The sequence below is a fragment of the Rhinopithecus roxellana genome, chromosome 12, assembly GCF_007565055.1.
Source record: "Rhinopithecus roxellana isolate Shanxi Qingling chromosome 12, ASM756505v1, whole genome shotgun sequence".
Classification (NCBI taxonomy): Eukaryota; Metazoa; Chordata; class Mammalia; order Primates; family Cercopithecidae; genus Rhinopithecus; species Rhinopithecus roxellana.
This window is the reverse complement of record NC_044560.1, coordinates 90060518-90075400: the sequence shown is the minus strand read 5'-3', so window position 1 is coordinate 90075400 and position 14883 is coordinate 90060518. Positions and strand designations below refer to the sequence as shown.

General features: G+C 44.9%; 1 protein-coding gene across 2 annotated transcripts; it reads right to left on the bottom strand.

Moving 5' to 3' along the window:
• Nucleotides 1-578: 578 nt before the first annotated feature.
• AKIRIN1 (akirin 1) lies at nucleotides 579-13978 on the bottom strand. 2 transcript variants are annotated; one of them, XR_004060443.1, is made up of 5 exons: nucleotides 13595-13957; nucleotides 6885-7025; nucleotides 4124-4258; nucleotides 3038-3149; nucleotides 579-2414 (listed from the first exon to the last, which is right to left on the bottom strand). XR_004060443.1 is itself a non-coding variant. In XM_010352691.2 (5 exons), the coding sequence occupies exons 1-5, from the start codon at nucleotides 13815-13817 to the stop codon at nucleotides 2404-2406; spliced, it is 582 nt and encodes a 193-aa protein (XP_010350993.1). In that variant the 5' UTR covers nucleotides 13818-13978; the 3' UTR covers nucleotides 579-2403. The 2 variants fall into 2 exon arrangements, 1 of the variants encoding a protein (XP_010350993.1); XM_010352691.2 differs by having other exon boundaries at nucleotides 3038-3109; nucleotides 13595-13978.
• Nucleotides 13979-14883: the final 905 nt, after the last annotated feature.

The following is a 14883-nucleotide window of genomic DNA, read 5'->3' as shown; positions in this document are numbered from 1 at the left end:
TGGTTTGGTCTTACCTTGTGGCCTCAGAGGGCAACCTTATCATTATACGACAGCCTAACAACAATGGGTATAGTGAGAGGGTGGGGTGAGCAGGTGTCATTTTCCTTACAGAAACCTACTCTACTTCCCAGCCAGGAGTCACTTAGTTGGAATGGGGGCTGGCACTTTATAGTTAAGTGAGCACATCACACTGATCTCCAGTAAGACTTCAGTGGGGCAGCATTCCCCATTACCGGTCCAGCCTCCACAGCTTTTGATGGCCCCTACAGCTGCTCTTTCCTTATTTTGGTGTGACTTAACCACTGCAGAGTCATTCCCATTACAGCCACTGCTATGTTCCTCTTTTAGGAACAAGTGACTACCCTGAAAAAAGAAGAGATGAAACAAATCCCCTTCAAATACAAAGTAAAATCATTCTTTAATTACTAAAAAAAAAAAAAAAAAAAATCACCGTTGGGCTTTTTTTTTTAAAGGTCCATAAATTTTCAATGCAATGTTTAACTGGGGAAATGGTTATAGCAGCTCTCACATAAGTTATTTGAATTAATAAACATTATCACAGTATTAAGAAGGCAAGGTAAACAAATAGCTTAAGTATTTTATTTGTTTGCAACTAAGCTTGTTAACACTATATAATGAAAATGTACAAAGAATAATGTTGCAGTTTTTGGTTAGATTTAAGTCAAAGACATTCATTAATAAGGAATCTTCGAATGTGAATATTCCAGAAATTTCTCTAAGCCATCTGATCAGAACAACTGTCTCTGAATATTACCTTACTTTGGAAGGTATTGGCATACATTTGAATTAAACTCAGAATTTTTCAAAATAAGCCCTAATTAAAAAAACTATTCTATATTCAAAGTAAAACAATATTAATAGAACTTTCCTTTCCAGAAACAATAAAGGAAACAAGGCATTTTGTAAAATGTGGTCCTGAACAAGTCACAGTAAAAAATAAATGTATACTTAACTTCCACCTCCTCAAAACAGAGGCTACTTTCTGTTCCTCAGCCTTGGAAACAAGGTGAAGAACAGCCTATATGCGACTTTGGGCAGGGGGTTGCCAAAACAAAGCTGAAGCAGTTGACCATGGACACCTCAAAAGAATTTGGGAGAATCTGACCAAAGGATCCAAATTCTATGGTTTTTTTTGAGACGAAGTCTCGTTTTGTCACCCAGGCTGGAGTGCAGTGGCGTGATCTGTGCTCACTGCAACCTCCACCTCCAGGGTTCAAGCGATTCTCCTGCCTCAGCCTCCCAAGCAGCTGGGATTACAGGCGCCTGCCACCAAGCCCGGCTTATTTTGTTGTATTTTTAGAAGAGACGGGGTTTCACCGTATTGGCCAGGGTGGTCTCGCACTCCTGACCTCAAGTGATCCGCATGCCTCCGACTCCCAAAGTGCTGGGATTATAGGCGTGAGCCACTGCGTCCAGCCCAAATTATATTTTTAATAACTAATACAAAGGTGAAGTGGCTCCTCCCAAGTAGCAGTGCTGCCGGGGCCTGGCCCAGGCCTAGCCCTGAGCTCACCTCTTATGCTCCCAAGCAAACCCTGATGCTCCTGCTCCAGGGTAGACCTTTTCCCTTTAGAGGTTCAGTGTCCAGGGAGCTCTATGATTGTGTGAATGAGGTGAGCGCCGACTCCATGTGAGTATTTTAAGGCTTGGAGTCAAAGTATTTTCCTAACATGCCCAGGCAGAGTCCATGTGTCAATGGCCCATCTCCAGTTTGTTCTAATTTCTCACCACGCATCTGTAGATGTAGGACCGCAGACCTTCGCTTTATCATCATAATCACATCTAATGTCCATCCTAACTTACGATTCATGTTCTGTGCCTGGAAACAGTCCCTGTATTTAACAATACCTACACATAAAAACAATCCACTGTTACAACTTATATGGTCACAAAACATTAATGATCTCCTGTAGACCAAGCAAATGTTTTTTTACCATAATTGTCGTGCACCAAATTCACAGCCAGAATCCCCAAGATAAAAAAAATTTTTTTTGCACAATACAAATAATAACTTAAAATACACATACACACATATACACACACTCTCACACGCACTTCTTACAGAACTGTGCTTGGGGAAACTCCATTTGTTGAGTGCCACTGAAGGCATATTTTGCTAAACTGCTGCTCCAGGTATTTTTGTTTGGAAAATCTATCACAGTAGGGCACAGCTGTTTATTGGATGAGCAGAAAAGAAAGATATGCTTGTGGCAACCAGAAAGTTTTACGGTCTTTCAAGTTGTATAAAATGGACCTGCAGAAACGTTTAAGTGTTCTCAGGATGCAAAGTTGGAGCTGAAATGTGATATCAAACCAGTTGCAAAAAGTGTACAGCAGCCATCTCTTGAGGTCAAACCTGGTACCCAGATATGTGACAAAGCTTCAGGACACATCTGCAAATTAGGAATAAAAAACAGAAAGGTAAGAATACTAAAAATTGGAGTGTCATGCTTTAAAAATTTTCACTAATAGTAAACGTGAGAAATAGCATGAACGATGAGTCACCACTTAAAAGATACTAAAAATCAAGAATTTAAGGAACCTGACTCAAATTCAGTTAGATATACAGCTGTTTATATTTTATGCTTTGACTATCTGGTAGTTGCAAATTATTTAGAATAAGAAATCCTGATCACACTTGATAAACTAACTTAAGGAATCAACTTTCATAAATTAACAACTGAAACTATCTTTCTGGAGAAAAGACAGGTAACAAATTGGTGCTTGAGTCAGACTACCTAGATTTTAATCCTAGCTGAACCACTAGCTATATAAGCTTGGGCAAATTATTTAACCTCTGTAAGTGCTATCTTTACCAGTAAAATGGAGCTAATAATAGTACTCCCTCATAGGGTCACTGTGAGGATTATATAAGCTTTGGTGTGGATTTAATGCGCTTAGCAGAGTGGCAGGCACATTTTATTTCACAGGGACTTTTTACTCTCAGGAGTTAAGATTCAGTGTAGAAATTCTGCTCTTGAAACAGAAAATTCAAAGAAAACGTAGCAATACTTACAGCTTGTTGGCCTTGTCCCATACCGTCGCATAATCTGATCATGTGTGAATTTCACAAAAGATTCATATTGTTCTGTGAGAAGACGGTACATACTTATCCTCAGCAACTCTCCCTCAATTTTTAAGAATCAAGTGTCAGGATGACAAATAGCTTCCCAGTATGAATTCTCCACCCTTCCTCTTAGAACCCAGAGCCTGCCCTAGCCTTGCTTTTACTCTACTGTTCCTCCCAAATCACACCCAACTCTCCACATCTTTAACTATGACTTCTACTAGGAAGTTTGAATATGTTGACAATACTGCACTCTTCCATAACACCTGCTGAGAGTTTAGTACAGTATCACAACCATCTGTTTACCAGCCAGCTAGCCCAAATGGCCTACTCAATGCCTTTAGTGACAGACAAAATTATTGCAAGAGCTTGGTTTGTTTCTTTTCAGAAATGCAAATGAAAAATCCCTTCCACTGGGCAAAGTGTAGCACTCCTGTAATGCCAGCACTCTGGGAAGCTGAGGTGGAGTATTTCTTGAGGCCTGGAGCTGGAGACTCCTGGAGCTGGGCTCATAGCAAAACCTTGTCTCTATTTAAAAAATAAAGTCCTGGTCGGGCGCAGTGGCTCACGCTTGTAATCCCAGCAGTTTGGGAGGCCGAGGTGGGTGGATCACCTGAGGTTAGGAGTTCCAGACCAGCCTGACCAACATGCAGAAACCCCGTCTCCACTAAAAATACAAAAAAATTAGCTAGGCATGGTGGCGCATGTAATCCCAGCTATTCAGGAGGCTGAGGCAGGAGAATTGCTTGAACCTGGGAGGCGGAGGTTGTGATGAGCCGAGATCGCACCATTGCACTCCAGCCTGGGCAACAAGAGCGAAACTCCATCTCAAAAAACAAACAAACAAAACAACAAAGTCCTTTCATATAATGTATAAATGATGTGTTTGCAACTACCAAAGAGTAACTTCAATACCCGCAACTCAATAAACTCCCTTGCATGAAGTCCTACTCTCTTTTTCTAAGTAATTTAACTGGCGTTAATTCTTAACTGAACCCTGTTAAGGACAATGGCATAGTCTCTGCCTCGGCCTACCTGCTAGTTTGGTATTGAGGATTTGCTCATACTCCTCCCGAATTTTATCTTCATAGTCTTTTAAGAGACGCTCACATATTATTCCAACTTGTCGGAGGGTAAAGGTGGGCTGGTCCTTCTTCATCCATGAGGAACCTGGCCAAAAGAAAAAGCAAGTATGGGCCAGGTGTGGTGGTTCACACCTATAATCCCAGCACTTTGGGAGGCCAAGGCAGGCGGATCATCTGAGGTGGAGAGTTCGAGACCAGACTGACCAACGTGGAGACACCCTGTTCTCTACTAAAAATACAAAATTAGCCAGGCGTGGTGGGGCACGCCCATAATCCCAGCTACTCAGGAGGCTGAGCCAGGAGAATTGCTTGAGGTGGAGGTTGCAGTGAGCTGAGATTGTGTCAATGCACTCCGGCCTGGGCAACAGTAAAATGCCATCTCAATTAAAAAAAAAAAAAAAAAGGCCGGGCGCAGTGGCCATGCCTATAATCCGAGCACTTTGGGAGGTGGGCAGACCACCTGAGGTCAGGAGTTCGAGACCAGCCTGACCAACATGGAGAAACCCCCCATCTCTACTAAAAATACCAAAAAATTAGCTGGGCAAGGTGGCGGGCACCTGTAATCCCAGCTACTCGGGAGGCTGAGATAGGAGAATCGCTTGAACCTGAGAGGCAGAGGTTGCAGTGAGCTGAGATCACACCACTGCACTCTAAACTGGGAACAAGAGCGAAACTCTGTCTCAAAAAAACAAAAAAAAAAAAGAAAAAAAGGTTCTCCTAATCAGGTTCACTCACAGAAGATTTTAATTCAGTACAGAGATAAGTCACAGGGATAAGCTTCTACCAGCCTGGCTCTGGAGCTGGCAAGTGAACAGATCCCACAAGTGGTTTTCTGATCATAATAAAAGCAGCAGCCCTGGCCAGGCATGGTGGCTCTCACCTGTAATTCCAGCACTTTGGAGGCCAAGACAGGTGGATCACTTGAGGTCAGGAGTTTGAGACCAGCCTGGCCAACATGGTAAAACCCCATGTCTACTAAAAATACAAAAAGTAGCCGGGCATGCTTGTGGGCGCCTGTAGTCCCAGCTACTCGGGAGGCTGAGACAGCAGAATTGCTTGAACCTAGGAGGCGAAGGTTCCAGCGAGCGGAGATCATGCCACTGCACTCCGGCCTGGGCGACAGAGAAAGATTCCATCTCAAAAAAAAAAGGGGGGGGGGGGGGGGGGGCGGGGAGCCAGCAGCCCTGGTGGAAGCCCAGTTCTGAGTTGTTCTTCAAAGCTCAGGCTAAAATCTGTTTCTTTCGCCATTTGTTAGCCTGTAAGCCATTTAACACCCTGGAACAAATAATTTTTTGCTTAAACTAAAGGATATTTTATTTTCTCTACAAATAAAATCTAACCAAAACATCTCACTAGTCATTATTTGTAATTGTTTTGTTAACCGTAACATATCCTATTACTTTAAAATTATATTACTGAAATCTCAAGAGAATAGTGCTAGTTGTAACCACTGACAGGTTTATCATGTATGTGCAAGAGCAATCAGAAAGGGTGCAGTTCCAGAGCCAGGAACTCTGGATTAAAAAAGTAATAATTTATTAAGGTAAAAGTCACATAACATAGAAGCAATCACTTTAAAGCAAACAAGACAGTGGCATTTAGCATAATCAAAATGTTGCGCTACTACCACCACTTCTAGTTCCAGAACACTTCCATCACTACAAAAACTAAAACCCCTTACCCATCAAGCAGTATCTCATTCTCACCTAACGCTAATTCTGGCCAAACCCCAGTTTATATTTTGTAAGGAGACAATTTTTAATCAAGGTAACTTTTAACCTTTAGAACTGTTTAGAATACTTTGAGAGGAAATAGACTCTTCTGCTATTAAAGGAGACAGATTTCACCACCACTGGAGATGGTCAAACACTGGGCTGTTGAACCCCAACAGGAGGCAATATGGCAGGCAAAACTGAGTCACTACATGACCATAAAGATTGTCTCCAACCTTGAGATTCTATTTTTAGCACATCCTCTTTGACCACTTGTCAATAATGAGCAGTCCCTGTTGAACAGAACTTTTTGCAATTACGGAAATATCTTGTAATTGTATGTACAATACAACAGCCATATGTGGCTACCGAGTACCTGAAATGTGACTACTGAACTTGAGGAACAACATTTAAAAAAAAACTTTTCTTTTTTTGAGACAGAGACTCACTCTGTCACCCAGACTGGAGTACAGTGGTATGACCTCAGCTCACTGTAACCTCAGCCTCCTGAGTAGCCAGGATTACAGGTGCGAGCCACCATGCCTGGCTAATTTTTTTGTATTTTTAGTAGAGATGAGGTTTTGCCATGTTGGCCAGGCTGGTCTTGAACTCTTGCCCTCAGGAGATCCGCCTGCCTCAGCCTCCCAAAGTGCTAGGATTACAGGCATGAGCCAGCTCGCCCAGCCAAAATTTTATCTAATTTTAATTAGTTTAAAATTAAATAGCCTACATGTGGCTATTTATTACATACTGTCTACAATATTACACATTGCAGTTATATAGGAAGATAGTCTTGTATTGATTGGGTAGATGGAAGCACATCAAATCAATGTGAGGTTTCTTCCAATTTCATGACTGTATAGTTTTAAAAACATCTGTAAATATTAATATACCCACTTTAGCAAGTGTATTACATTAGAGGAGGCCAATTTTGGATTCATCATTATAAGCACCATTTACAAACTCTTACGTGGATTTTGCAGATCAAAGCGGGCTTACCTGGAGAGCTAGGTGCTGTGAGTGCTGAGGAGTGAGGTTGACTTTCCGAAGCACAAGCTTCACTCTGATTAAGAACAACTTCTAAATGTCTCCACCTCTGATAACGACTATATTCTTGTTTTATGTTCTGAAAAATTTGCTCTAACAAAAAAGAAACAAACTTGAGCTTTCACTTTATTGTCTCATTTCTTCAAACTTTCTTCAGAAGTGGGAAGAGACAAAGATCTTCTGACTAGACTTCAGATACTCCCTTTGACACGTAGGTCTCAATCTTCCCCTCTCCCCACATAAACAAGCAAAATGTTTATACTGTACAAAGCACTCCCCAGTGGCTTCAAAGACCGTATGTTCTTATTGCCACTATTTCAACAATGCATAAAAGAACAGCTACTCTGGCATAAACCAGCCAGAGTTCCCTTTACTTGTTCTCCTGTGGCAATGAACACAAGATCTGCAGTTAGCTAGATGGTTAACTAGTACAATCTACAGTAAAAGAAACCTCTGTTTACCTAACAGGGACTATTTTTTAATCTCCTTTAAATTTTACAATTTCACAAACTAGGATATTAAGGGGTGAGTCTCATACTGCCCAAGGCCTTCTAACAAGGAAGCTCTTGTCCCGTATGGGACTTTAAAAAAGCATCTTTGGAGCCGGAAGTGGTGGCTCCAAAGCTGGGTGTAATCCCAGCTACTCTGCAGGCTGAGGCGGGAGGATCCCTTGAGCCCAGGAGACTAGCCTGAACAACACAGCAAAATCTCATCTCAACAAAAAACCACAAGGGAGCCCGGATGATTTATCTAAAAAACAAATCAAAACAAACTTTGGGAAAGAGGGCAGCAGAAACCATTATGTTTGCAGTGAGGACACTGACCAAGGAAATAACTGAGATTTAATGCCTAGAAGTGATGGCCAGGGTTTAGAAAACAATTTTCTGATCCTAAGAGGCAAGGCAGTGTGTGGGGAGATTCTAAGTCAAGGTAATCACAAAGCAAATTTGCTAACACTATTAAAGGGAGCCCAGGAAACACAAATTACTAACCACCTTGAAATACACTCCTAGAAACAACAAAGAATCTGAAAGGATGTGGTTTTCAAGTTCTTTGTTTGTACCTACTAATTAAAAAAAAATAGATAACTGTACCCATCTCAAACAACTCAAATTATTCTAGTGTATACTTTGCTATATAACCACCTTTTTTTAAAAGGAGGTATTAACAATGCCACTTTGCTTCTTACTAGCTGTGTGACTATAACCTTGAGAAGTTATTCAAGATCTTTACTTCTTCAATATAAACGTCAAATACCTACCTGATAAAGTGGTAAAAATAAAAACCAAAGATAACAATAACGTCATAACAAGTGACAGTACAGTCCAGGAACTGATATGAATTCAAGTGGTTCCACACATAGTCAAACTCCCTAACTTTCAGCCTAAATACTGGAACAATGTAGGAGATGCTTTAAGAGTGCTATGGGCCGGCTGGGTATGGTGGCTCGCGCCTGTAATCCCAGCACTTTGGGAGGCTGAGGCAGGCAGATTACGAGGTCATGAGATCGACACTATCTTGGCTAACATGGTGAAACACTGTCTCTACTAAAAATACAAAAAATTAGCCGGGTGTGGTGGCGGGCGCCTGTAGTCCCAGCTACTCCGGAAGCTGAGGCAGAAAAATTACTCGGGAGGCGGAGGCTGCATTGAGCCAAGTTTGCGCCATTGCACTCCAGCCTGGGAAACACAAGGAGACTGTCTCAAAAAACAAACAAACAAACAAACAAAAAGAGTGCCATGGGCCAGGCACAGTGGCTCAAGCCTGCAGTCCAGCACTTTAGAAGGCCTAGATGGGAGGATCACTTGAGGCCAGCCTGGGCAACATAACGAGACCCAGTATCAAAAAAAAAAAAAGAAAAAGAAAAAAGGGCTGCGCATGGTGGCTCACGCCTGTAATCCCAGCACTTTGGGAGGCCGAGGCAGGCGGATCACCTAAGTTCAGGAGTTAGAGACCAGCCTGGCCAACATGACAAAACCGTCTCTACTAAAAACACAAAAATTAGCTGGGCATGGTGGCGTGCACCTGTAATCCCAGCTACTTGGGAGGCTGAGGCAGGAGAATTGCTTCAACCCGGGAGGCGGAGGTTGCAGCGAGCTGAGATCATGCCATTGGACTCCAGTCTGGATGACAGAGTAAGACTCTGCCTCAAAAAAAAAAAAGGAAGAGGAAGACAGTGCTATGAAGTTCATATTTTAGATCCCTGAATTTGTTAAGTTTTCACTTCATTTTATTTTTTGAGAGTCTTACTCTGTTGTCCAGGCTATAGTGCAAATAGCACAATCTCAGCTCACTGCAACCTCTACCTCCCAGGTTCAAGTGATTCTCCTGCCTCAGCCTCCAGAGTAGTTGAGATTACAGGCACCCGCCACCACACCCAGCTAAATTTTTGTATTTTTAGTAGAGACAGGGTTTCGCCATGTTGGCTAGACTGGTCTCAAACTCCTGATCTCAGCTGATCTACCCGCCTCAGCCTCCCAAAGTGCTGGGAATACAGGCGAGAGCCACCGCTGCCCCACTTTATTTTAAAATGTCTTATTCCTCAAGCCAGAGCCAATACAAGGATAAGAACTGGAAATACTTGAAACAAGAAAGGACAAGTAAGAGGACAATGCTCAGAAGAACAGAAGGTCTTTGATAAACCTCTGCCTCCTGTATGGCAATGTTAACAAATGGAAAGATACTATTTTGAGGGTCGTAGGACTAAGAAGTCCAGAAATCTAAACACAGTATCTATGGGAGAAAAATAAGTAGACATGATTTTCTTCTGAGGAAGGCCATTTTATATAAACACAAAATTTTTTTAAAAACAAATTTCATTTTAACAGTGGATAATTTTAATCCTTGCCTCCATTACTTGAGATTGTGCTGCCAGATTCTTTCAGGTCTAAGCCCATCCTCCACACTCTACAGTGTTCCTACCTGGTACAAACCAAAAATCAAACTCTTGAACATGGCAGTCAACCCTTTCCAAGATCTGGCCTCAATCTATTTTCCTGGTTCCATCTGGATTCCACTACAATTCATTTACATTATTCTTTCCTTAAATTGTGGGTTTTTTGGACTTTGCTGTCACAGTTTCCCTGTGCTCAAAATGGGCCTATTGCTCAAACTTTATCAAGACTCAGCTAGCCGGGTGCAGTGGCTCACGCCTGTAATCCCAGCACTTTGGGAGCCTGAGATGTGCAGATCACTTGAGGTCAGGAGTTCGAGACCAGCTTGGCCAACATAGTGAAACCCTGTCTCGACTAAAAATACAAAAATTAGCAGGCCAGGTGCGATGGCTCATGCCTGTAACACCAGGACTTTGGGAGGCTGGGGCGGGCGGATCACCTGAGGTCAGGTGTTTGAGACCAGCCTGACCAATATGATGAAACCCCATTTCTATTAAAAATACAAAAATTAGCTGGGCGTGGTGGTATGCGCCTCTAATCCCAGTGATTTGGGAGGCTGAGGCAGGAGAATCGCTTGAACCTGGGAGGTGGAGGTTGCAGTGAGCTGAGATCACACTACTGCACTCCAGGCTGGGAAACAAGAATGAAATGCCATCTCAAAAAAAAATTAGCCGAGCGTGGTGACACATGCCTGTAATCCTAGCTACTGGGGAGGCTGAGGCAGGTGAATCGCTTGAACATGGGCGACGGGGGTGGCAGTGAACCGAGATTGCACCACTACACTCCAGCCTGGGTAACAGAGCCTCAGCAACAGTGACACTGTCTCAAAAAAAAAAAAAAAAAAAAGACTCAGCTAAAATGCTACTGTGGTCAGCAACCCCTTCTTCCATGCCTGGAATCCACCTACCACTCAATAAAAATTTAAGTAATAAAAGCCTTAGTTTTACAGAACCTTTCCACAAAAAGTACCATACAGATTGAGCATCCCTCATCCAAAATGCCTGAGACAGAAGTTTTGGATTGAGGAATAGTTCCATTATACTTAGCAATTGAACATCCCTTACCCCAAATCAGAAAAACTCCAATGAATAAGTATTTCCTTTGAGTGTAATATTGACACTCAGTTTTTGGAACAGTTCAGACTTCGCAGCATTTTGGATTCCAGAAAAATTACCCAACTAATTTTTTAGTTGTTTTTTTTTTTTTTTGAGATGGAGTTTTGCTCTTGTTGCCCAGGCTGGAGTGCAATGGCGCGATCTCGGCTCACCGTAATCTCCGCCTCCCAGGTTCAAACGAGTCTCCTGCCTCAACCTCCCAAGTAGCTGGGATTACAGGCATGCACCACCACTCCCGGTTAATTCTGTATTTTTAGTAGAGACGGGATTTCTCCATGTTGGTCAGGGTGGTCTCAGACTTCCGACCTCAGGTAATCCGCCTGCCTCTGCCTCCCAAAGTGCTGGGATTACAGAAGTGAGCCACTGCGCCCGGCCTTAGAATTCTTTTGTGGAAACAAGGTCTCATTATGTTGCATAGACTTGTCTCGAACTCCTGGGCTCAAGCAATCCGCCTGCCTCAGCCTCCCAAAGTGCAGGGATTCCAAGTATGAGCCACCACACCTTGCCCACATTTTTTTTTTTTTTTTTTTTTTGAGATGGAGTTTTGCTCTTGTTGCCCAAGGCTGGAGCGCACTGGTGTGATCTCCGGCTCACAGCAACCTCTGCCTCCCGGGTTCAAACGATTCTCCTGCCCCAGCTTCCCTAGTAGCTGGATTACAGGCCCACGCCACCATTCCCCCAACAACAAAACACACTTTTTTAAAGATGGAGTCTCGCTCTTTCGCCAGGCTGGAGTGCAGTGGCACGACCTTGGGTCAATGCAACCTCCGCCTCCTGAGTTTGAGTGATCTCTTGCCTCAGCCTCCTGAGTAGCTGGGACTACCGGCGCCTGCCACCACGACCAACTATTTTTAGTAGAAACAGGGTTTCACCATGTTGGCCAGGATGGTCTCGGTCTCTTGATCTTGTGGTCCACCCGCCATGGCCTCCCAAAGTGCTGGGATTACAGGCGTAAGCCACCTCGCCTGGCCCAAAAATCACTTATGAAGCAGCTACTGTAATGTGAACTACAACCGAATTAGTCTAGAGGGTAGTATTGAAAAAATAAAACATTTACATTAAACCCATCACTTTATACTTTTCAAAATATTTTTTGCAACTATCTTGAGGGTTCTTCAACAAAAGATAGGGCAAATATTAACTCCAATTTGCAGAAGTGAGACCCAAAAAGATTATGGACTATCTTTAGGTATCTGCAGGAGCCAAGGAAGAACAAAACATCACTGCAAGTGGCCATCTGTGGCGCCTGTCTTTGAGGGTTCTTTAAAATGGACTTTAGCAAACATTATCTCATTCTGTACATAAGGTTATACAACAATGAATGGCCAGGGAATTGAAAGTAAAACAGCGTTTTTATGGGCAGGTTAGTCAGGTAATGGATAAGAGACGAAGTAATTACTCGTTTGGGATTAGCAAACAGAAGGGAAAAACATGATAAGGGCACGGAGCGGTGGGTCTAGAGGAAAGAGCAGAGGCACAGTTTGAAAAAAATGCGTAAGAGACTGACTAGGTAAGATATGGTCACAGTTCATAAGTACTTTGAATTCTAGGATAAAAAAGTGAACTCTAGTTAAGGATATGAAGTCCGGGAGAGCTTTAGCGGGGTGTAGGTATCTTGGTGTGAGGCAGAAGCCTGCAATTTGCATTGCGGATCGATATGCAGAGGAAGGAGGAAATGACACCTGAAGGCACTGCTACTTAAAAGGGGTGAAGAAAGGATGATTTTACGGTGAGCCTAAGGTTTTGCTTAAGCTTGAGGAATAGAAAAAGACACAAAGAAACGACTTGCCCTAATCCATTATTCAGACGTCCTCCTCATTTCCGGAAGTCCTTTAAAATCGCAGAATATTAATGCTGAAGCACCCTCCCCTCTACTCCTGCGCTATGAGGTGTCTACTGTAATGCCAGTCCTTCCTTTTCCTTGGACAAAGTGGAATGCCTTAATGGAGAGTCCCTGTTAAGGACAGTTACATTCTTAGTTCTGTAGAACCTCCGTACGTCGTAGGATTCTCAAATTCTAGCTAATGATCTACCGATTTCAAGCCATATATGGTGCAAGGCAATAGCCACATAATAAAAGAACGTGGCCAGTCTCTTAGAAATGATCAGGTTGAAATCGGATTCCGTGACTCTTCCGGCGGCCTCTGGGTCCCTAAAGACTTCTGGAAATCATGTCTCCCTACAAGCTACACAGTACAGGGCTAAACAGCACGCACTCGCGCCCCTTCCCGGTAACCCACCCCCAACCCACCCCCGCCCTCCAGGCCAGGTTCGTGAGCAGAATCCAATTCTCCATGGCCCACTGGATCTGCAGGATGGCTCGGTGTAGACCCGGCCAGCGGAGGCAGGAGGGGCTTCAGCGACAGGGAGGGCCCTAAGCGGCCAGAGGTATTCCCATCTTCCTCTTTGGTGTCCACCCCTCCAGGCTCTCCTGCTCCAGGAAAACCGAAAACCGACCCTGTGGCCCCACAACCCCTCCCGGATGCCTCCCATCCCCGGAAGGAACCAGGCCAAGCGGCATCCCAGTTCCCTTTTCTTAAGGCAAAGAAGGGGTCCCTGGGTAAACTGGCCTGGTATTCCCAACCCTCCCCCAACGTCCCCAAAAAAATGCCTGGGCCTGGCTTCCTGCCAAGCCCGCAGCAGCGCAGGTTACCCGGTGTTGGAAGGCGCCGCTCGCTGCCGGGCGGGGCGGGCTGCTGCAGACTCTGCGGTAGGGTCTGCGTCTGAAACGGTGGCGGCGGCGGCTCGGCGTCCGGGGGCCTGAGGCCCGGAGTGGGGCCGGGCAGAGGGGCGCAGCGCCGCCGCTTCGGGGAGCCGGGGCTCAGCAGCGCCGCCTCGAACTCCATGGGCCGCTTCAGCGTCGCCCCGCATGCCATGCTGCTGAGGGGCCAGGAACCGGGAGCGGACGCGGCGGTAACTGCGGCCCAACCTCCGGCTCCTCAGCGGGGCTCGCCAGCCAAGCCGGCTCCAATGGCGCCTCCAGCACCCGGCAGCGGCCCTGGCCCCGCCTTCTGTGACGTCACGGGCACACGCCATCGCTCGACAGAGGGGGGCAGGCCGGAAGAAGGTGGCTCTGCGAGGCCGGTCAGCGCCGGCCCGGCCCGGCGCACCCCCTGCTGAAGAAATGGAATGGTCTGGGCGGAGAGCGTGGTCACCAAGCAACACCGGGAAGGCCCCCACCCCCACCCCCGCCCCTCCCAGGGTCCCATCCCCCCCAATTTGGGGCTGTAGCGCCCGGGTGGCCCCTAAGGTTTTCGCACCTGCGCTGCGCGGGCGTGGGGGAGGGGAGAGCTTGAAGGGGTCTGGTGAGGGGCCATGGGGGTCTGGTGACTCCAAAAACAACGTTTTAGGCCGCTCTTGTCCCCATGCTAAAAGGGTGATTGTTAAAGGTCATCAAGGGCATTCCGCTGAGTCCTGGGAAGTCTGCACTTAAACAGAAGCGAGTATTGGAGGATGGGCTTTAGCAAGTCCATGAACCCCATGAAATTATTTGCAGATTTGTGGGGTGGGAGCGAGGGTGGGGGTGTTTGTGGGAGTATTTTTGAGATAGCTGACCCATACCTTAAGCACCTCATCAAAGGGATATGTTACTTTAAAAAGTTGAGAATACACAAAAAGCACCCACTGGCTTAAACCGTGTAAGAATGGCTTCAGAGTGTTAAGAACTTCAGCTGGTAGCTGATTTGCCATTCTTCCCATTTGACTTGGCAGCTCAGGTTCTTCCTCGTCTTTCTGAATTCTTTACAGCAATACCAGCTGTAAAGTGCTTTTGATATTCTGGAAAAATAGATAACAGGAGGGTTCTGCTTTCTGAAACTCTACGCGTCTGTATTTTTCTGGGGAGCAGCTCAGATATTTTCAACAGATCATCAAAGGAATCTGTGATCCAAAGAAAGGATGAAGCCTTTCTGTAACTTCTTGTATTTACTGAATAATGACCAT